The sequence below is a fragment of the Pseudorca crassidens genome, chromosome 3 (assembly GCF_039906515.1).
Source record: "Pseudorca crassidens isolate mPseCra1 chromosome 3, mPseCra1.hap1, whole genome shotgun sequence".
In the NCBI taxonomy this organism is placed as follows: domain Eukaryota; kingdom Metazoa; phylum Chordata; class Mammalia; order Artiodactyla; family Delphinidae; genus Pseudorca; species Pseudorca crassidens.
In genome coordinates this window covers 95,238,383-95,261,131 of record NC_090298.1, presented here as the reverse complement: position 1 = coordinate 95,261,131, position 22,749 = coordinate 95,238,383, and the positions used below count along the sequence as shown (strand labels likewise).

General features: G+C 39.9%; 1 protein-coding gene across 1 annotated transcript in view; it reads right to left on the bottom strand.

Moving 5' to 3' along the window:
* Window positions 1–22,749, bottom strand: part of LVRN (laeverin) — an 86,140-nt gene that overhangs the window by 37,598 nt on the left and 25,793 nt on the right. The window contains exons 2-6 of the mRNA XM_067731485.1: window positions 20,871–21,013; window positions 19,500–19,639; window positions 8,903–9,029; window positions 2,320–2,474; window positions 760–873 (exon numbers count right to left, since the gene is read on the bottom strand). Coding sequence (XP_067587586.1) covers window positions 760–873; window positions 2,320–2,474; window positions 8,903–9,029; window positions 19,500–19,639; window positions 20,871–21,013 — 679 coding nt within the window. The remainder of the gene's footprint in view (window positions 1–759; window positions 874–2,319; window positions 2,475–8,902; window positions 9,030–19,499; window positions 19,640–20,870; window positions 21,014–22,749) is intronic.

The window sequence follows — 22,749 nt, the reverse complement described above, 5'->3', positions numbered from 1 at the left end:
AGTGAAAAAGTGAGGTCTGTGTCAAAAGATGGTATTAAATTTAAACATTTAAACACCTAAATCAAATAAAATCAATTTGGCTTTATCATGCGATTCTGAAAGCACTATCTAATTACTCTAAATAAAATATTAGAACCATAACTTACAGTTGAAATAATCAGATTTGCCCATCCATAAGTTTATTTTTCCATATTACTATTTACTCAAAACAGCAAAAGAATATCAGCTATAATAGATACAATATCAGCTATTAGTATTATATGTAATATCAGCTATATTATATGTAACATAATATTTAGAGTATATAACATAGCATATTCTTATCATTAAAGCCATAGACTACTGATTACAAGTGCTTTAAAATTTAGTCTAGGTAGAAATAAATGAAAATAACCTAAAACCTAATAGTAGGGAAATATTACATATATACACCTTATAAGGTGATATGATAAAATATTAGGCAACCCTTAAAAATCTTGTTTTCAAAAATGATTTAATGATTTGTGAAAATGCTCTTGATATAGTATGAAGTAGAAAGGGTATTACACATTTTTGTGTAATTGTCTTTTAGGAATATTTATAATAATAAAAGTCTGGAAAAAGAAAACATACCAAAAAGATAAAATTGATCAACTCTGGTATTACAGATAATTTAATATTCCTTATATTTTTCTGTATTTTACAAACTTTCCACAATAAACATGCATTACTTTTATAATTAAGGGAAAAAAATTATAATTAACTTAACAAACTACTTACCCTTGGGAGTTTCGGATTGAAGTCGTTAATTACTCCAAACTCAAAATAAGATGCAAAACCTTCATTGAGCCAGATATTGTTCCACCAATTCATGGTAACCAAGTTTCCAAACCACTTTTAGAGTTGGGAAAAAAAAATTCTTAAATTCAATTTAAGAAAAATTTATTGTAATTGCATGTGAAATAAATATAAGGTAAAAGACAAAATTAAATGCATTTTGCTATCAGTGATAAACTTGAAAACAGGACTCCAAAATGACGCTGTTTTAACATGAAGAGATGTCAGTCATGCATTTCTTCTAAAATAATCATTTCACATTCAATGACTGAAAGCAATTTTTGTTTTAAAATTGTGATGTTAAAAAATAAGGTAAGCTAGAGTAGCAGTTCTTAAATTGTCCATTTTGCCCCAAAGTTAAGTTAAAGCAGAAGTCCTGAAAGTTTACTTAGCACCTACTAATTACAGAATCTTATACCTCTAAACAGACTACATTAGGATCTTGCTGTAAGCAATGACTGTGCTTTCAGGACATGATTTGATGTGCACCATGTAAAAATCACTCAAGTATTCATATGTTCTGCAAAGTGGTACAGCTATAATTATTTTCTATTTGAGCTTACCAGAAAGAAACTGTCAAACAGATGATAAATAGAATCAGGAAAGAAAAACACAATAATTTCCAAAACCAACAAATCCACGTCCTGGTATTTAACCAAATTCTTATATAACAGCTGTGATGAACTAATAGCAGCCTGTATTCCAAAACAATGTGTCATTTAGGCTATAATAAAAAATGACACTTTGGGTGACTGATCAAAACTTGTGAAAGCATGTGTTGACTGTGTAACAGGGTGTTATTCAATCCCAGTAAATCACTCTTCTCCAAAACTGCTTAGGAGTCCATATAACAAAAAGATAACAATATCATAGTTTAGATGACGTCTTTCTTGACAAACTTGATTTATAAAGGTCAAAATGCAGATGTGAGAATCTCCATCAAAACAAATAACTAAACTTCAAAAATCACAGCATAAAAGCATATAGATCTAATGAAATAAATCCTGCTTACATCACCTTTGGGGATGCAGCTCAAGGACTAATTACTGCTCACCTCACTGACACTAGTATATTGACTATAATCCTTTAACTTGTAACTTCTCTCAAAAAAAAAAGTTTGTAATAATCTGCTAATGAAATGTGGATATCTTCCAGTGACTTTTTTGAATATCTCTATTTTAAGATGGAATGGAAAGCAAATAATCATAGCTCTGCTTGGCTTACTTTTCCTGAAGAGAACTTTGTGGAACACAGTTACTCTTTGGATATAAATATATGACCTGTGAATGTTCTTTAAGTTCTCATCACTGTGATTTATCACCAATAGTTCAAATCCACCCAGGATCTGATTACACAGATCCTTCCTTGTTTTCTTTCAGTGACCCACTTTTCAAATAATTTTTAAAATTTGGTGTACAGCAGGGTTTGGGGGGGTCGCTACTTTTGGTACAGCAGCTGGAGAATATTTTCATGTGAAATAAGAAAGAACATTTTACCACGTGCCTGATGTCCAATCTCGTGGGAGACAATATAGGAGATCACAGTCTTTTTTTCTGTTAGTTTATCATTTGGTTGCAGCAACAACAATGACTCATCAAACATCAACAGTCCCCAGTTTTCCATTGCACGGTTGTCAAAAGTAGGCAAAGCAATTATATCTAAGTGGATTTAAATGGAGGGAAAAATGAAATCATCTCTTCCTCAAAATTTGAGACTTCCAGATACAAACATCTCAAAATGAAATCATAAAATTACTGAAAGAAAAATGCAAGTAAATATTTATAATTTAAGGGGAAAGAAGGCTTTAAAGACATACCAAAGACAGAGCCAGAAAATAAACTGTTTTGACTATATGAAAATTAAATACTTTTGACAAAGGACCTATATTCAAAATATACAAAGAACCCTTGAAACTCAACAATAAGAAAATAACTTTACAAAATTAGCAAAAGATCTAAATAGACACTTCACTAAAGAGATACAAATGGCAAATAAACAGATGAAAACATGCTTAACATCATATGTCATTAGGAATTTTCAAATTAAAATGACAATGAGATACCATGACACACCAATTCAAAACAAAACACCAAATGCTGGAGAAGATGCGGAACAACAAAGACTCTCATTCATTGCTGGTGGGAATGCAAAATGGTACAGCCACTTCAGAAGACAATTTGGCAGTTTCTTGTAAGGCTAAACATAGGCTGACTATACAGTCTAGCAACTGAGATCCTAGGTATTTACCCAAATGAGTCACAAACTTATGTCAGAAACATGCACATGAATATTTATAGCAGTCTTATTCATAACTGCCCAAACTTGGAAGCAATCAAGATGTCTTTTAATAGGTGAATGGATAAAGAAACTGTAGTACAGCCATACAACAGAGTACTATTCAGTGATAAAAAGAAATGAGCTGGGCTTCCCTGGTGGCGCAGTGGTTGAGAGTCCGCCTGCCAATGCAGGGGACACGGGTTCGTGCCCCGGTCTGGGAAGATCCCACATGCCGCGGAGCGGCTGGGCCAGTGAGCCATGGCCACTGAGCCTGCGCGTCCGGAGCCTGTGCTCCACAACGGGAGAAGCCACAGCAGTGAGAGGCCCGCGTACCGCAAAAAGAAAAAAAAAAAAAGAGCTATCAAGCTATGAAAGGACACTGAGAAAACTTAAATGCATGTCACTAAGTGAAAGGAGCCAGTCTGAAAAAGCCACACATGGTATGATTCCAGTTAGTATATAACAGTATGGAAAAGGCAAAACTATAGAGACAGTAAAAGATCAGTAGTTATCAGGGACTTGGGGAAAAGAGGGAGAATGAATAGGTAGAGCACAGGGGATTTTTTATGACAGTGAAACTATCTGTATGATACTGTAATGGTAGAGACCTGTCATTACTATATACATTTGTCAAAACTCACAGAACTGTACAACACAAAGAGTAAACTCTAATGTAAACTATGGACTTTAGTTAATAAAAATGTATCAATACAGGTTCATCAATTGTAATTTTTAAAAAAGCCACACCAATGTCAGACGTTAACAATAGGAGAAACTGGGGTTGGGGACAAGGGGAGGGAGAGGAGGTATATGAGGACTCTCTACACCTTGGGCACAATTTTTCTGTAAACCTAAAACTGCTCTAAAAAATAAAGTCTATTTAAAATCAATTTTTTTTTTTTTTTTTTTTTGGTACACGGGCCTCTCACTGTTGTGGCCTCTCCCGTTGCAGAGCACAGGCTCCAGACGCACAGGCTCAGCGGCCATGGCTCACGGGCCCAGCCACTCCGTGGCATGTGGGATCTTCCCAGACCGGGGCACGAACCCGTGTCCCCCGCATCGGCAGGTGGACTCTCAACCACTGGGCCACCAGGGAAGCCCTATTCCTTTGATTTTTTTCAACCATTTAAAATTGTAAAAACCAATCTTAGCTCATGGACCATACAAAAATAGGCGGTGGGCCAGATTTGATTGCTTGCCTGTGCCTAATTTAGATTATTATTAATAACTCGTATTCTGATTTCCAGACTGGCAGCATCAGCACCACCAGGGAGCTTATCAGAAATAAAAATTCTGGGACCAACCCCAGACCTACTGAATCAGAAACTCTGGGGTCAGGAGCAGCAATCTGTGGTTTAACCAGCCTTGCAAGTGATTCCAGTGCATGGTAACATTCGGGAACAGCTGACTTACATCTTCCTCTGTGCTCCTTCTCAACTCAACCTTTGGCTTATTCTTCCAGAGATTCACCACTATCCTGAACTTGGTGTTTATCATTCCATTGTTTAAGAAAAACCAAGGGAATATATATATTGTTGCTAATATTATATATAATATTGCCTAAATATTATATTGTTTAGGTTTCTTTTGTTTTTAAACTTTAGAAAGAGTGTTTCATTTTCATTGCTGGATAGTTTCCCGTTGTGTGAATGAACCACACTGTATCTATCCATTCTCCTATCGGTGACCATTTTGGTTGCTTTCAGTTTGGGGCTAATATGGAAAGTGTGGCTATGAACATTCTTGCACATGTCTTCTGGCACATATATGCCCAAATTCCTCTTGGGATATATCTAGCAATGGAATTACTGAGTTTTAAGGTATTCTAATGATCAACATTGTAAGATAACAAATAAGTTTCAAAGTTGTAACAACTGATACTCCCTTCAACAATGTCACTTTCTATTGGCATTTGTCAGAATGCCTACTCTTTGACAACTGAATGGTATGAAATGGTGCCTCACTGTGGCCTTGGATATTCATTTCTCAGATTGCTTAATGAGGCTAAGTATCGCTCCATAAGTTTATCAGTCATATCTATTTCCTTTTCTGTAAAACATCTATTCATATATCTTTTACTTGTTTTTTTATATTGTATTTTTCTTATTTATTTGTAGGTGTTCTTTATATATTTGGGCTACTCCCATTACCAGTTATGAATCCTTTTTCTTTTAAGAGTTTTTTTTTACCCAGTACGTTATCTCATACTTAGCAATTTGTTGCTTTTGCTTTTAACATGTAGAATCTATCTCCCTAACTGAGCTACTTGAACAGAGAGCCTCAGCCATCTACTTCTGCATTCACAGAGCACCTAGGAAAGTAACAGGTGATTCTCATTTACTCAGTAGCTTCTAATTGATTATGGTCATTATTTCATTGCTTTATGATTTCTATTGTACTTGAGTTTTACTACTACAAAAATACAGATCATGCTGGGATGTACAATACATATCATTAGCCTGATATAGTTACAAGTTAAGAGTAAAATAAAAACTTAAAAGGGAAGTTGCCATTTTAAAAGTTTGCAAATCTCAAATGCCCATATTTATTCCTAAAAGCATCATGATGCCACTTTTTCTTTCAAAACTTACAACAACCCAAACAGCCAACTCTATCATCTCTGTAATATTTTGATATTTCAGTCCACTTCTGACTTTAAACAGAGTGAATTAAAATGATAGCAACACCAGAAAAAAAAAATGTTGTTCTAAAGACGAAAACTCTAATTTGAAAAGATACATGCACCCCAATGTTCATAGCAGCACTATTCACAATAGTCATGACATGGATACAACCTAAATATCCATCAACAGATGAATGTGTGTATGTGTGTGTGTGTGTGTGTGTGTGTGTGTGTGTGTATATATATATATATATACACATAATGAAATATTACTCATCCATAAAAAAATGAAATAATGCCATTTGCAGCAATATGATGGACCTAGAGATTGTCATACTAAGCGAAGTAAGTCTGACAGAGAAAGACAACTGTCATATATGGGGAATCTAAAATATTGATACAAATGAACTTATTTTAAAAACAGAAATAGACTCACAGACAGAAAACAAACTTATGGTTACCAAAGGGGTAAGGGGGAAAGGGGTAAATTAGGAATTTGGGGTAAACAGATACACACTGCTATATATAAAATAGATATAGAACAAGGACCTACTGTATAGCACAGGGAACTATATTCAGTATCTTATAATAACCTATAATGGAAAAGAATCTGAAAAAGAATAGATATGTATCTAACTGAATCACTTTGCTGTACACCTGAAACATTGTAAATCAACTATACTTAAATAAAAAAAGCAGAAAGAAAGAAAAAAATGCTATTCTATGTAATAGATATATACACATCGTTTAGATTCTGAGGCTTAGAATTCAACTGAGCAAGCCTCAAGAAGGTAAGCTAAAAGAACACCATGGAAGAAATAAATAAAAAGGCTTTTCACCTGACTCACTGAGAGTAAAGGGTAAGGAGTATGTGGGAAATGCTGATAGGGAAGGTTTGGCTTTCTTGCTTTTTTTGTGTGTTTGTTTGTTCTTGTTTTTAAATGACTCAACCAAAAGTTAAAGTAATTAGGAAACATTAGTTTATCTTTCTCTTAAAGATCCAGTAATAGAGAAACTCCTTATTTTATTTATTTTTAATTTATTTTTTTTTGCGGTACACGGGCCTCTCACTGTTGTGGCCTCTCCCACTGTGGAGCACAGGCTCTGGACGCACAGGCTCAGCGGCCATGGCTCACGGGCCCAGCCACTCCGCGGCATGTGGGATCTTCCCGGACTGGGGCACGAACCCGTGTCCCCTGCATCGGCAGGCAGACTATCAATCACTGCGCCACCAGCGAAGCCTGAAACTCCTTATTTTAATCATCTATCAAAATGCGGTTTTGACTAAGCACCACCTGCACGTGTGCTCACAGAGCAACATTGGCTGAGATGCTATGAAAGATACAAAAAAAGTGCCAATATAACTCTGACTTCCAAGAGTTGGTAATCTAGCCACAATTTACATGGAATTACTGAACTCATTGCATGTATTTATTCCTCCGCCCCCCCCCCAAAAAAAAATGTTTACTGTTTACCACTCTGAGAGAAGCACTGTCATAGGCTCTGAGAGTACTTAAAAAAGGACAGTCAAGATCCTGACCCGCAACTTGCCCTCGACCTACTGGGGGAGATGATTAGGATCTATTAGGTCAAGAACTTGAATGCAGGGGTGCACAGGATGCTGTGGAAGCATGAGAGATGGTGTCAGGGAAAACTTCATGGAGGAGGGGGCACTGAGTTGAGAAATATAAGAATCAACCTGTTGGGTAAAAGGTATGGCAGGATGTGCAAACTGCATGTACAAGAGCCTGAAGGAGAGGAGAGGAAGATGAAAGTGTAGGAGAGGATAGAGATGGTGTTAGAGCATCCCTCTACCCTGAGAAACTGTGAAAAGCCCCAAGAGGTTGGCAAAAGATGCACTGTTACAAAGACAGGGTGTGGAATTTGGACTTTATCTTCAAATGGGAAGCCACAGAGAGGTTTTAGAGGATAGTAACATGATCAGATTTTGCTTTGGAAAAATCCCTCTGGCCTCAGTGTGGAAGATGGATTGGAGGAGACAAGAACAAAAGTGGTGAAACTAAGTAAGAGCTGTTGTGGTCAAGCTGTTGGTGATGTAAACTAGGGAGAATGAGGGGGATGGGAAGAAGTGGATGGATGTGGAGATAATAAGGAGGTGACTAACTGGATGGAGGAGATGCTTTGACAGAACAGGATATCAAGAATAACTCTGGACTTCTCCTTACCTAAATAAAGACAAATGGAAATTTGCTTGCCTAGACAAGGGTTATCTTGCGATCTTCCAGCCACAGAAGTGCCAGAACTTGGTTTCCATGCCCAGATTCCTGCCGCCTCCAACTTTCTAAATGACGGGTATCTCCTCTGGGATCCGTGAGGGGGTCAAGGCTAGTCCCCATTCCTTCACTCCCCATCCCTCCTCAGCAGAAGGCTTGAGCTGCAGAGCCCCTGGCTTCCCAGTGTTCAAGAGGCTTGAGCTCCCCAATTTTTACTCCCCACTTTCCTTCTACTATATGCCAGTAAAGGCCAAACATACTTTTCCCCAAGACTTCAACTAACTAACCTGTCAGAGGAACAAAACACACTTACATGATACCCTTAATTTTGACAGAAAAAACATGCAACAACTTTCTGAGCTGAGTGGCTCACATAATTTTAAGGACATTCCATACAGATCTATGAGAAATAAAATGTTTACATATTCCTTCGAGGATCATATTATGTTCACACATGATCCCAATTTTATACAACAAAAATTCACAGATGGGACCCCCAGGTCCTAATCCAATGACTCACAGCTAGAGAATATTTTTTGAAAAACCAACAAAACCTTACTGAAGTGAACTGGAGTAACTCACACAAGCGGCTAAAAGGATGCAGAACACTGCATTGCACACTCATGTTATGAGAGGAAAGGACAGAATGCAAGAGAGAAGACAGGGTCTGGAGGATGTAAGTTGCCAGTGAGTATCCAGGAGGGATCTAAAGCCAGGTAGCTCTCCGAGCACTTACTGGGCACATGGAATGATGCAGAGAAAGAACAGACAGGCCCCTGTGTGTTTAGGAAGGTGTAGGACATAATGATGGGAAGCCAGCGGGGCTAACTCCGAAACAGCAAAAATAGCAAAGTGCCAATGGGTCCTTGGAGGCCCGTCTAGGTACCTTTTGATCTCAACCCAGGGCCCCCATAATAGGAAATCAAATACATTGTAAGGGAAGATGCCTCACCTGTTTTTGGAAGAGGGTAACTAATATTAAATAAATCCTCCAGAAAAGAGAAGATGGGACCTGTGATGTTCAAAGCAAAGTCTGCATTTCCAGCTGCGATGGCTTCTTTCCGGGCCCAGATGCGTATCTAAACAGAAACAATTAAGCAGTGATTAGGAAAAGCAGTAGTGATTTTTGGAAAGTGGCAGCCTGCTTGCTCCAGTTCCCTGATGCTCTGAAGCCAAAGGCTTATCTTTTCAGAGGAAGCTGCATAATAAAACGTTTGAATGTGTCCACACAATGAGAAAAGCCCAGAAGGCTATTCACTAAGTTGAGAACAGTGGTTCCTCAGAAAGTGTGCTATTTCACTCTTTTGCAATAACATGTAAAATTTTGTAGTTCATTAATAATCCTGGGAGAGACAAGGGGAAGATGGCAGAAGAGTAAGAGGCAGAGATCACCTTCCTCCACACTGATACACCAGAAATACATCTACACGTGGAACAACTCCTACAGAACGCCTACTGAACGCTGGCAGAAGACCTCAGACCTTCCAAAAGGCAAGAAACCCCCCACGTACCCGGGTAGGGCAAAAGAAAAAAGAATAAACAGAGACAAAAGGATAGGGACGAGACCTGCACCAGTGGGAGGGAGGTGTGAAGGAGGAAAGGTTTCCACACACTAGGAAGCCCCTTCGCGGGCGGAGACTGCAGGTGGCGGACGGGGGAGAGCTTCAGAGCCGCGGAGGAGAGCACAGCAACAGGGGTGCAGAGGGCAAAGCGGAGAAATTCCCGCACAGAGGAGCAGGGCCGACTGGCACTCACCAGCCCGAGAGGCTTGTCTGCTCCCCCGCCGGGGAGGGTGGGGCTGGGAGCTGAGGCTTGGACTTCCGTCGGAGCGCAGGGAGAGGACTGGGGTTGGCGGCGTGAACACAGCCTGCAGGGGGTTAGTGCACCACGGCTGGCCGGGAGGGAGGGAGTCCAGGGGAAAAGTCTGGACCTGCCGAAGAGGCAAGAGACTTTTTCTTCCCTCTTTGTTTCCTGGTGCGCGAGGAGAGGGGATTAAGAGCACTGCTTAAAGGAGCTCCAGAGACTGGTGCAAGCCGCGGCTAAAAGCGCGGACCCAGAGATGGGCATGAGACGCTAAGGCTGCTGCTGCCGCCACCAAGAAGCCTGTGTGCGAGCACAGGTCACTGTCCACACCCTGCTTCCGGGGAGCCTGTGCAGCCCGCCACTGCCAGGGTCCCGGGATCCAGGGACAACTTCCCAGGAGAACGCACGGCGCGCCTCAGGCTGGTGCAACGTCACGCCGGCCTCTGCCGCCGCAGGCCCGCCCCGCACTCCATGCCCCTCCCTCCCCACGGCCTGAGTGAGCCAGAGCTCCTGAAGCAGCTGCTCCTTTAACCCCGTCCTGTCTGAGCGAAGAACAGACGCCCTCCGGCGACCTACACGCAGAGGCAGGGCCGGATCCAAAGCTGACCCCTGGGAGCTGTGAGAACAAAGAAGAGAAAGGGAAATCTCTCCCAGCAGCCTCAGGAGCAGCGGACTAAAGCTTCACAATCAACTTGATGTACCCTGCATCTGTGGAATATGTGAATAGACAACGAATCATCCCAAATTGAGCAGGTGGGCTTTGAGAGCAAGATTTATGATTTTTCCCCCTTTTCCTCTTTTTGTGAGTGTGTATGTGTATCCTTCTGTGTGAGATTTTGTCTGTATAGCTTTGCTTCCACCATTTGTCCTAGGGTTCTATCTGTCCATTTTTTTTAAAATTTTTTTCTTAATAATTATTTTTTATTTTAATAAATTTATTATATTTTATCTTACTTTATTTTATTTTACTTTATCTTCTTTCTTTATTTCTTTTTTCCTTCTTTCACTCCTTCCTTCCTTCCTTCCTCCCTCCCTCCCTTCCTCCTTTCTTTCTTTCTTTCTTTCTTTCTTTCTTTCTTTTTCTTTCTTCTTCTAATTCTTTCTACTTTTTCTCCCTTTTATTCTGAGCCATGTGGATGAAAGGTTCTTTGTGCTACAGCCAGGAGTCAGTGCTGTGCCTCTGAGGTAGGAGAGCCAACTTCAGGACACTGGTCCACAAGAGACCTCCCAGCTCCACATAATATCAAACAGTGAAAATCTCCCAGAGATCTCCATCTCAACACCAGCACCCAGCTTCACTCAACGACTAGCAAGCTACAGTGCTGGATATCATACTCCAAACAATTAGCAAGACAGGAACACAACCCTACCTATTAGCAGAGAGGCTGCCTAAAATCATAATAAGTCCACAGACACCCCAAAACACACCACCAGACGTGGACCTGCCCACCAGAAAGACAGGATCCAGCCTCAACCACCAGAACACAGGCACTAGTCCCCTCCACCAGGAAGCCTACACAACCCACTGAACCAACCTTAGCCACTGGGGACAGACACCAAAAACAATGGGAACTACGAACCTGCAGCCTGCAAAAAGGAGACCCCAAACACAGTAAGATAAGCAAAATGAGAAGACAGAAAAACACACAGCAGATGAAGGAGCAGATAAAAACCCACCATACCTAACAAATGAAGAGGAAATAGGCAGTCTACCTGAAAAAGAATTCAGAATAATGATAGTAAAGATGATCCGAAATCTTGGAAATAGAATAGACAAAATGCAAGAAACATTTAACAAGGACCTAGAAGAACTAAAGATGAAACAAACAATGAAGAACAACACAATAAATGAAATTAAAACTACTCTAGATGGGATCAATATCAGAATAACTGAGGCAAAAGAACGGATAAGTGACCTGAAAGATAAAATAGTGGAAATAACTACTGCAGAGCAGAATAAAGAAAAAAGAATGAAAAAAACTGAGGACAGTCTCAGAGACCTCTGGGACAACATTAAACGCACCAACATTCGAATTATAGGGGTTCCAGAAGAAGAAGAGAAAAAGAAAGGGACTGAGAAAATATTTGAAGAGTTTATAGTTGAAAACATCCCTAATATGGGAAAGGAAATACTTAATCAAGTCCAGGAAGCACAGAGACTCCAACACAGGATAAATCCAAGGAGAAATACGCCAAGACACATATTATTCAAACTGTCAAAAATTAAATACAAGGAAAACATATTAAAAGCAGCAAGGGAAAAACAACAAATAACACACAAGGGAATCCCCATAAGGTTAACAACTGATCTTTCAGCAGAAACTCTGCAAGCCAGAAGGGACTGGCAGGACATATTTAAAGTGATGAAGGAGAAAAACCCGCAACCAAGGTTACTCCACCCAGCAAGGATCTCGTTCAGATGTGATGGAGAAATTAAAACCTTTACAGACAAGCAAAAGCTGAGAGAGTTCAGCACTACCAAACCAGCTGTACAACAAATGCTAAAGGAACTTCTCTAGGCAAGAAACAAAAGACAAGTAAAAGACCTACAATAACGAACCCAAAACAATTAAGAAAATGGGAATAGGAACATATATATCAATATTTATCTTAAATGTAAATTGACTAAATGCTCCCACCAAAAGACACAGATTGGCTGAATGGATACAAAAACAAGATCTATATATATGCTGTCTACAAGAGACCCACTTCAGACCTAGAGACACATACAGATTGAAAGTAAGGGGATGGAAAAAGCTATTCCATGCAAATGGAAACCAAAAGAAACCTGGAGTAGCAATTCTCACATGAGACAAAATAGACTTTAAAATAAAGACTATTACAAGAGACAAAGAAGGACACTACATAATGATCAAGGGATCGATCCAAGAAGAAGATATAACAATTGTAAATATTTATGCACCCAACATAGGAGCACCTCAATAAAAAAGGCAAATGCTAACAGCCATAAAAGGGGAAATCGACAGTAACACAATCATGGTAGGGGACTTGAACACCCCACTTTCACCAATGAACAGATCATCCAAAATGAAAATAAATAAGGAAACACAAGCGTTAAATGATATATTAAATAAAATGGACTTCATTGATATTTATAGGACATTCCACCCAAAAACAATAGAACACACTTCCTTCTCAAGTGCTCATGGAACATTCTCCAGGATAGATCATATCTTGGGTCACAAATCAAGCCTTGGTAAATTAAAAAAAATTGAAATTTTATCAAGTATCTTTTCCGACCACAACGCTATGAAATTAGATATCAATTACAGGAAAAGATCTGTAAAAAATACAAACACATGGGGGCTGAACAATACACTACTTAATAACGAAGTGATCACTGAAGAAATCAAAGAGGAAATAAAAAAATACCTAGAAACAAATGACAATGGAGACACGATGATCCAAAACCTATGGGATGCAGCAAAAGCAGTTCTAAGAGGGAAGTTTATAGCAATACAACCCTACCTTAAGAAAGAGGAAACATCTCGAATACACAACCTAACCTTGCACCTAAAGCAATTAGAGAAAGAAGAACAAAAAAATCCCAAAGTTAGCAGAAGGAAAGAAATCATAAAGATCAGATCAGAAATAAATGAAAAAGAAATGAAGGAAACGATAGCAAAGATCAATAAAACTAAAAGCTGGTTCTTTGAGAAGGTAAACAAAATTGATAAACCATTAGCCAGACTCATCAAGAAAAAAAGGGAGAAGACTCAAATCAATAGAATTAGAAATGAAAAAGGAGAAGTAACAACTGGCACTACAGAAATACAATAGATCATGAGAGATTACTACAAACAACTCTATGCCAATAAAATGGACAACCTGGAAGAAATGGACAAATTCTTAGAAATGCACAACCTGCCAAGACTGAATCAGGAAGAAATAGAAAATATGAACAGACCAATCACAAGCACTGAAATTGAAACTGTGATTAAAAATCTTCCAACAAACAAAAGCCCAGGACCAGATGGCTTCACAGGCAAATTCTACCAAACATTTAGAGAAGAGCTAACACCTATCCTTCTCAAACTCTTCCAAAATATAGCAGAGGGAGGAACACTCCCAAACTCATTCTACGAGGCCACCATCACCTTGATACCAAAACCAGACAAGGATGTCACAAAGAAAGAAAACTAAAGGCCAATATCACTGATGAACATAGATGCAAAAATCCTCAACAAAATACTAGCAAACAGAATCCAACAGCACATTAAAAGGATCATACACCATGATCAAGTGGGGTTTATTCCAGGAATGCAAGGATTCTTCAATATATGCAAATCAATCAATGTGATAAACCATATTAACAAATTGAAGGAGAAAAACCATATGATCATCTCAATAGATGCAGAAAAAGCTTTTGACAAAATTCAACACCGATTTATGATAAAAACCCTGCAGAAAGTAGGCATAGAGGGAACTTTCCTCAACATAATAAAGGCCATATATGACAAACCCACAGCCAACATCGTCCTCAATGGTGAAAAACTGAAAGCATTTCCACTAAGATCAGGAGCAAGACAAGGTTGCCCATTCTCACCACTCTTATTCAACATAGTTTTGGACGTTTTAGCCACAGCAATCAAAGAAGAAAAGGAGATCCAAATCGGAAAACAAGAAGGAAAGCTGTCACTGTTTGCAGATGACATGATACTATACATAGCGAATCCTAAAGATGCTACCAGAAAACTACTAGAGCTAATCAATTAATTTGGTAAAGTAGCAGGATACAAAATTAATGCACAGAAATCTCTGGCATTCCTACACACTAATGATGAAAAATCTGAAAGTGAAATCAAGAAAACACTCCCATTTACCACTGCAACAAAAAGAATAAAATAGCTAGGAATAAACCTACCTAAGGAGACAAAAGACCTGTATGCAGAAAATTATAAGACACTGATGAAAGAAATTAAAGATGATACAAATAGATGGAGAGATATACCATGTTCTTGGATCGGAAGAATCAACATTGTGAAAATGACTCTACTGCCCAAAGCAATCTACAGATTCAATGCCATCCCTATCAAACTACCACTGGCATTTTTCACAGAACTAGAACAAAAAATGTCACAATTTGTATGGAAACACAAAAGGCCCTGAAGAGCCAAAGCAATCTTGAGAACGAAAAACGGAGCTGGAGGAATCAGGCTCCCTGACTTCAGACTATACTACAAAGCTACAGTCATCAAGACAGTATGGTACTGGCACAAAAACAGAAAAATAGATCAATGGAACAGGATAGAAAGCCCAGAGACAAACCCACACACATATGGTCACCTTATCTTTGATAAAGGAGGCAGGAATGTACAGTGGAGAAAGGACAGCCTCTTCAATAAGTGGTGCTGGGAAAACTGGACAGCTACATGTAAAAGTATGAGATTAGATCACTCCCTAACACCATACACAAAAATAAGCTCAAAATGGATTAAAGACTTAAATGTAAGGCCAGAAACTATAAAACTCTTAGAGGAAAACATAGGCAGAACACTCTATGACATAAATCACAGCAAGATCCTTTTCGACCCACCTCCTAGAGAAATGGAAATAAAAACAAAAATAAACAAATGGGACCTAATGAAACTTCAAAGCTTTTGCATAGCAAAGCAAACCATAAACAAGACCAAAAGACAACCCTCAGAATGGGAGAAAATATTTGCAAATGAAGCAACTGACAAAGGATTAATCTCCAAAATTTATAAGCAGCTCATGCAGCTCAATAACAAAAAAACAAACAACCCAATGCAAAAATGGGCAGAAGACCTAAATAGACATTTCTCCAAAGAAGATAGACAGACTGCCAACAAACACATGAAAGAATGCTCAACATCATTAATCATTAGAGAAATGCAAATCGAAACTACAATGAGATATAATCTCACACCAGTCAAAATGGCCATTATAAAAAATCTACAAACAATAAATGCTGGAGAGGGTGTGGAGAAAAGGGAACACTCTTGCACTGCTAGTGGGAATGTGAATTGGTACAGCCACTATGGAAAACAGTATGGAGGTTCCTTAAAAAACTAGAAATAGAACTACCATATGACCCAGCAATCCCACTACTGGGCATATACCCTGAGAAAACCATAATTCAAAAAGAGTCATTACCAAAATGTTCATTACAGCTCTATTTACAATAGCCCGGAGATGGAAACAACCTAAGTGTCCATCATCGGATGAATGGATAAAGAAGATGTGGCACATATATACAATGGAATATTACTCAGCCATAAAAAGAAACGAAACTGAGCTATTTGTAATGAGGTGGATAGACCTAGAGTCTGTCATACAGAGTGAAGTAAGTCAGAAAGAGAAAGACAAATACCATATGCTAACACATATAAATGGAATTTAAGAAAAAAAAATGTCATGAAGAACCTAGGGGTAAGACAGGAATAAAGACACAGACCTACTAGAGAATGGACTTGAGGATATGGGGAGGGGGAATGGTAAGCTGTGAGAAAGTGAGAGAGTGGCATGGACATATATACACTACCAAACGTAAGGTAGATAGCTAGTGGGAAGCAGCCGCATAGCACAGGGAGATCAGCTCTGTTGTTTGTGACCGCCTGGAGGGGTGGGATAGGGAGGGTGGGAGGGAGGGAGACACAAGAGGGAAGAGATATGGAAACATATGTATATGTATAACTGATTCACTTTGTTATAAAGCAGAAACTAACACACCATTGTAAAGCAATTATACGACAATAAAGATGTAAGAAAAAAAAAATAATCCTGGGAATGGTATCTACCCCCACAGAAAATGTCGATTGTATGCTGGAATAGACAAAGGGTCCCTTGGATCCTTGCTTCCCTTTTCAGGACATATTTCCAACGATTCAAACCAGAATTGGCAGTTAATAGGGGTTAAACAGTATAGAACATATTAAGCAAATTTGAACCATGCAAATTTAAAATGGTTTGTTAAAGAACACATTAATAGTCCCATCTTATTTTCCAAATTTGAAATAAGGTTAATTTCCTTAATTTTAAAAAGTGCATCAAAAGTCTTATGACTTTATAGTTGTTGAAACAAGTGAATTATATTCTCTGTTTATGACACTTCCTCATTAGTACCTGAAAAGAAATCCCTGCCGTGTTTTGTTATTTTAACACAACCGTGCTGTCGTTTGGGCATCTGAACTTGTCTGTGTGACTTTGATGACTAATGTGATGTTGTTTTAACATTCATTGGTATTTTAATATGAAGTCATGGTATCCCCAGTACCACCTGAGCACTTTTAAATAGAGTTGTCAGTGTTAGCTAAAAAACACATATGAAACTTATAACCCTAGAATGAAAGTTAGCGAGGAGGGAATTAGATAATTATACTGACGTGAATACAGTTAATTTGAGAAAGAGCTCTCTGCAAAACAGTAAAGAAAATGCAAAGAAAACGAAAAGCAACACAACAATATCTTCAGATTGCTGCCCTCCACGACCACGTTTATCTGACTTGGCTTTTACTTCTGCTGGAGAATTTGTCTTGAATCAAGTGACTTTTGAATTACCTGAGGGCTTCAGGAACGCTCCCCTTTCACAAAATGCAGCCACCTGTTTTGGAAGCCTCCTGCCTGGAGCCCCTCCTTCCTTGCAGCCTCCTCCCCGCCAGGCCCCATTATCCTGCGAAAGAGGGGCCCAGGACTCCTCCCTGGCCCTAACGCTACCGCTACCCGTACCTGCCCCTTCTCAAGCTCTCACCTCCACGGCAAGGCCAGGAAGACATCTAAACCAGAGCCCACGCTACTGAGTGGAAATAACAGTCGCCTTTCCCCATGTTCAGGATAATGTGTGCAAATTAACTGTAGTCTTGGGAGGAAAAAAGGCAGTTATGGGAGGAAAAAAGGCAGTTAACAACAATTGTTTGCATGTAAATTTCCAGGTTACAAAGCTCCTCTCGTAAACAACCACTCTTTAAGCCAAAAGGGAGGCAAACGATGATTCCGAGCTGTGGGGGAAGAGGCAGGGCAGCTAGGATCACAAACAGGTGCAGAACGTTTCGGGAACGCAGCCATAAGGTTCCTTCAAAGTCACACCTAGCCCACCAGTGTGTCCTTGTGGCCCTCCTTAGACACAGCAGACCTCAACATCTAAGAGTAGAATATCTTTACACATGTCCACGTGTGATAAATTCTACTCAAAATATGTTATTTCCAACCTTAGTTATCCGTGTCTTATGTTTATCCTCATGCCACGCATGAACCGCATTTTCAACTTCACTAAATTTTTATCTCTTACTTAATGAGTCATCTTTGTAGAGTCTGGATGCTATTCCAAGAGTACAGTCTGGTTCCCCGTAGAGTCTATGATGGACTCCTTCACTTCCCAGAGCTGAGCCAGAGCCAAGTGCAACATTCCACTGATAAACTCATCCCAAATTTCAAGTTTCTGGCTAAGACCATGACTTTCTTAGGCATGTTCCATTTCCTCTTTGCTTTCTGTCGCAGCTGGCTTTCTTTCCAGGGTGATCTTTCGTGAAGAAACAGGTATGATCCTTTATAAGAATTATTCACTGTGCAGCAGCATTGAGAGCAACAAGCCACTGGAGATGAGGATGCTGACAGTCACCTTGGGTCACGCGTGAGCTCCGGGCCCACTCCTTCATGCCAGGTACAAACCATGGGCTTCCACCTCATGCCTGAGTAGATTTATCAATATATGCCATGAACATCTGACTTGGCTCATGTTATATCTGTGAATATGAAGCATCTGACCAATGATTGTTCAATAAGGGAAATCAGGCTGGATCCAACAGCTGAGGAAAATGAGTTGTTGTTTGCATCTAACACGGTATTATTAATTCATCCTTAGGAGGAGGGGCTTTGAACGATTCTCCCCCTGGTGACAGACTTGGCTCGTCCACAGCTTCCTTGCCTCCACAAGTCAATGGCACAAGCCTGGAAGTTCACGGGCCCAGGAGGGCGACTCCACCTGCTGTAGGGCCTGACTCCCCTCAGCCCGGTGAAGTCGATCTGACTAGGAAGAACTGGGCCTGAGGCACTGGCCCTACTTACCTCCACACTCTAGCGTAGGGAGTGAACCAGTCTATAAAGTACTGCTACAATAACCTTGATATTTCTCTAAAGGATTATTACGTAAAGAGAGTATAATTGGGTGAAAAACTGGGTGTTTCAGGATGGAGCACCTATTTACACAACTCTAGGGAAGTGTTCATGCCCCGGAGGTGAGGAGCCCAGCGGACCTGCTCCTTGATAGGGATGACGCTTAACCTGCCTGCAGCATTTCAGCCAGAGCAGCTATCCCAGCTGGTGTCAGTTTGGGTTGTTTGGTGTCTGTGTCATAGTGGCTGCTAGACATTTTGGGCAGCACCCTGGCTTCAAGGCTGCAGTAGCATGTAGGCGAAGCCAACAACAGGTAAACCTGAGCTTCCAGATGCTAGTATGCCCGCTTTCCCTGTTCTCTCCTGTACTCTGAAAGGCAGCGAAAGCCTGGGAAGTGGGGGGGCTCAGAACCTGCCTCGAGTGGGCTTAATGAACAGGCTTTCCATAGAAACCCGTCCGCAGAACCGCAGTGGGAACCGTTGCATCCCGTTCTGCAACTCCGCGCTGAGAGTGGTAACAGGGCTTGGGGGAGATCAGAGGGAGAACCAGGAGGGGACGGTGGGGTCTGTAGGCATAGCCCCTGATGCAGGAGTGCCTGAGCAGCCCGCGGCCAGTACAAATATCCCCTTACCTGGAGGGTCTCCGTCACTCACCTCCTTGCCCCTTTCAGTCCTGCTGACATGCTCGTAGTCACAGATAGCAAAGGCGGCTAGATAAGTGGGCATATGGGGCGTGGTGTGAAAGGTAGTAACAGTCCACTTGCTTCCATTCACGTCTTCTTTCTCAGACTGACCTAGAGAAATTGATTTTAGTCCAAATCACTGTAAATAAGCAATAATAAGCACAATTATCTACCTTTGAAATAATTCATCAAGTCGACTGTCACTCAGCTATTTCTTCCCAGCTCCTCCCCAGAGTGCAGCAGTTTGGACTTGTCTACCCCCAAGCTATCAAAAACATATTAGGAAGGCCTAAGGACAGTATCTCGGTCCTGAATTAGCACCTTGAATTACACGGTCTGGATGGAGGGCAAATCTACGGGCACTGTAAACTAGACCCATGAGCTACCTCCTCTCTTTCCCATCCACGACTGTTTCCTAGTCCAGCCCATCTCTCTCAGCCCTTAATCTAGAGTTTCCCAGGCCCATAGTAGGTCAACAAGGTACAATTCTGCCATTCTCAGGTTTCGGGCAGGTCTTCAGTGGAGTCACACTGTGGGTTTTAAACCTGAAATCACAAACTCAAACGCCTGTGAGGGCCGGGTACTTGATGTGAACGGGCTGGTTTACACTAACAGCGAGTGGTGGGGACCACGGCAGGCAGGGGCATGGGCTTGGTCTGAAGGAGGTAGCCCCTTCTCAGCGGCAACTATCACTGGCACCTTGGAAGTGCAGGGCCAGTGTTGTCAGATGTTCTGAGTTTCAAAAAAAAAGTAAGAATTTTTATTTTTATGAGGAATCTCTGAATTAAAAGAAATTGGATGCCAATTCAATCAAAAGAAAAAACTACTGTGAGCCAAAAACAAAACAAAAAAAACAAACCAAACCAAACCCACATCTATGTACCAGATTCAGACCAAGTTCACTAGCTTGTTATCACTAATGATCAATAGTTGAAGCCCAAATTAACGGGCAGACAGGCTGCCAATGTATGAGAACAGTGTAGTGTCCTCAGCTCCTAATACAAACAGAATCAGGATTTACCATCACCAAGATGTGGGTGCTGATGCATATCCCATGTGACTGCCCTCCCTGGTTATAATATACTACAATCATAACACACTCTCAACACATTGACCAGAAAATCTACTGATATAAAATCTATTACAGAGTTAAATATATATACACATATATAATTCATATAAAAACATATAAATACAAATATATAATTAAACATATAATTATATAATATATAACATTATATATACATGTGTATATGTGTATATATAATTATATTATATATATATATACACATATACATATATGTACATGTATACATATACAATGATAGGAAACATTACTTACCTAGTTTTGGCATGTTGGAAAGGGCCACATAACTTGGATGATGAATAACTGTAATATTAAAAGTTGCCTTCAGAGCTGGCTCATCAAAACAAGGGAAAACATTCCTGGCAAATGTTGGTTCCATCTGAGATGCTAAGAGGGCCCTGAAATACATTTTTGGGAAAAATCTATTTTTATTTCAAACCAGAGGAAGCAAAAAAATATATATATTGAGGGACTATGGCTTATAATTATCTTCAGGAAGGAGCTGTAATGTTTTCCCCTCATCTTCCTCACTGCCCTCCCCATAATACAAACACACTCCAGTCCTCACTGTCCCTGAGAATTCCTGTAAGACCTAAAATACAAAAGAACTCTTTAATTTTCAACTGCAAAATAACATTTACTTCATTACATCATATGCCTTTAAAACCATTTACAAACAAAATAGGAACAAATATAACAAACATGCAATGCCAGGCTTTTGAGAACCAAGGATTTTTTAAAACTAGGATTACTTCTTTGGGGATGGGCTATTGCTTTCATCCTCCATCAAAGTGCAAGTCAAAAGAAGAATGTATGTTTTTTATCTTTTTCTCACATGTTCCTCTTTTTCCTGGTTGAAAACTTTAAAAAGGTTTATTTTGCATATCCTTGGGGCTAAACAATATGGACACATCCCAACTGAACAAAACAATTTTCATTTACATGTGGATGGATTTATTGAATCCCTACTGCTCCTTCCTCCATCTCCAAGGAAAAATACAAAAGGTGACACGATCCCACAATGCACTGGTGATTTATAGGGAAAAGCTTAGGGACAAGAGTACCCTGAGCAAACAAGATTTCCAGGTTCATCCTCTGTAAACACTGCCTGAGTCTGACAAGAGCATGGGTCCTATCAAACAACTTTCTCCTCCAAAGAAACCTGCAGTCTCGTTATCCCATTTTCCAAGACTCTGTGACCTGGGAACTGCTTTTAGATGACAATTGTGGTTGATAAATTCCTTTTTTTCTCCGAAGGTGCTGAGACTTAATGTCTCTCATGCGTTTACCCCAGCTCAGGCCCAGTCCTTAGATAAAAGGAGAATTCAACACAGATGTCTTGAGAGCACTGTCTATCCATTATTCACCTCTGTAAATCCCTCCTCCACCATGATAAAGGCCCTGCTCACATAAAACTTCACACAGCTTTAGGAAGAGCACACACAACAGGAGGCATGTTCAAAAGCTTTTCACAGTCAGCTAGTTTGATGTGCTCAAAACCTCACTGTGACAAAACCGTAATTTTCAATGAGCGTATTTTGCTTTATTTGCTTTTCCCTACTTTATTCTACTCTTGCTTTCTTGGCTGAAAGGGGGCTTGTGGCCTCTGACAAGCAGCCACTTTGGCTGCAAGACTCTGCTCCATCTACCGCTGGCTGAGCAACCCTGAACTAGTCACGTAGTCTTGCTGAGCCCGTTTCCCCATCTAGAAAAAAATGACACTAGCTATGTTTCAGCGCTGAATGAGCTTTTATATTATTAGTAACTACATGTAGCAATAAATGACCTGTGAATTCGCCTATATTCCTTCCAATCTCACAGATTATTCTTGATATAGATGAACTACAGAAGAATTCAAGGAAGAATAAGTTACAGAGTAAGGGTGGAGGGTTGGAAATTACAAATGCATTTTAAAAGCTTCCATCACTTTGCTGTACAGCAGAAATTAAACACAACATTGTAAAAAAAAAAAGTTTCCAGAGATCACAGGTGGCCACAAGCTGAATATGAACCACATTTGTCTCCCCAATTAATTTTAAACTATGAGAAATTAGGGGTTATGTATTTTTTCTTCTGTATCATTTAAAATACTTGGCTAAAATATGGGTTCATGGCAAATAAGTATTTTCTCAGC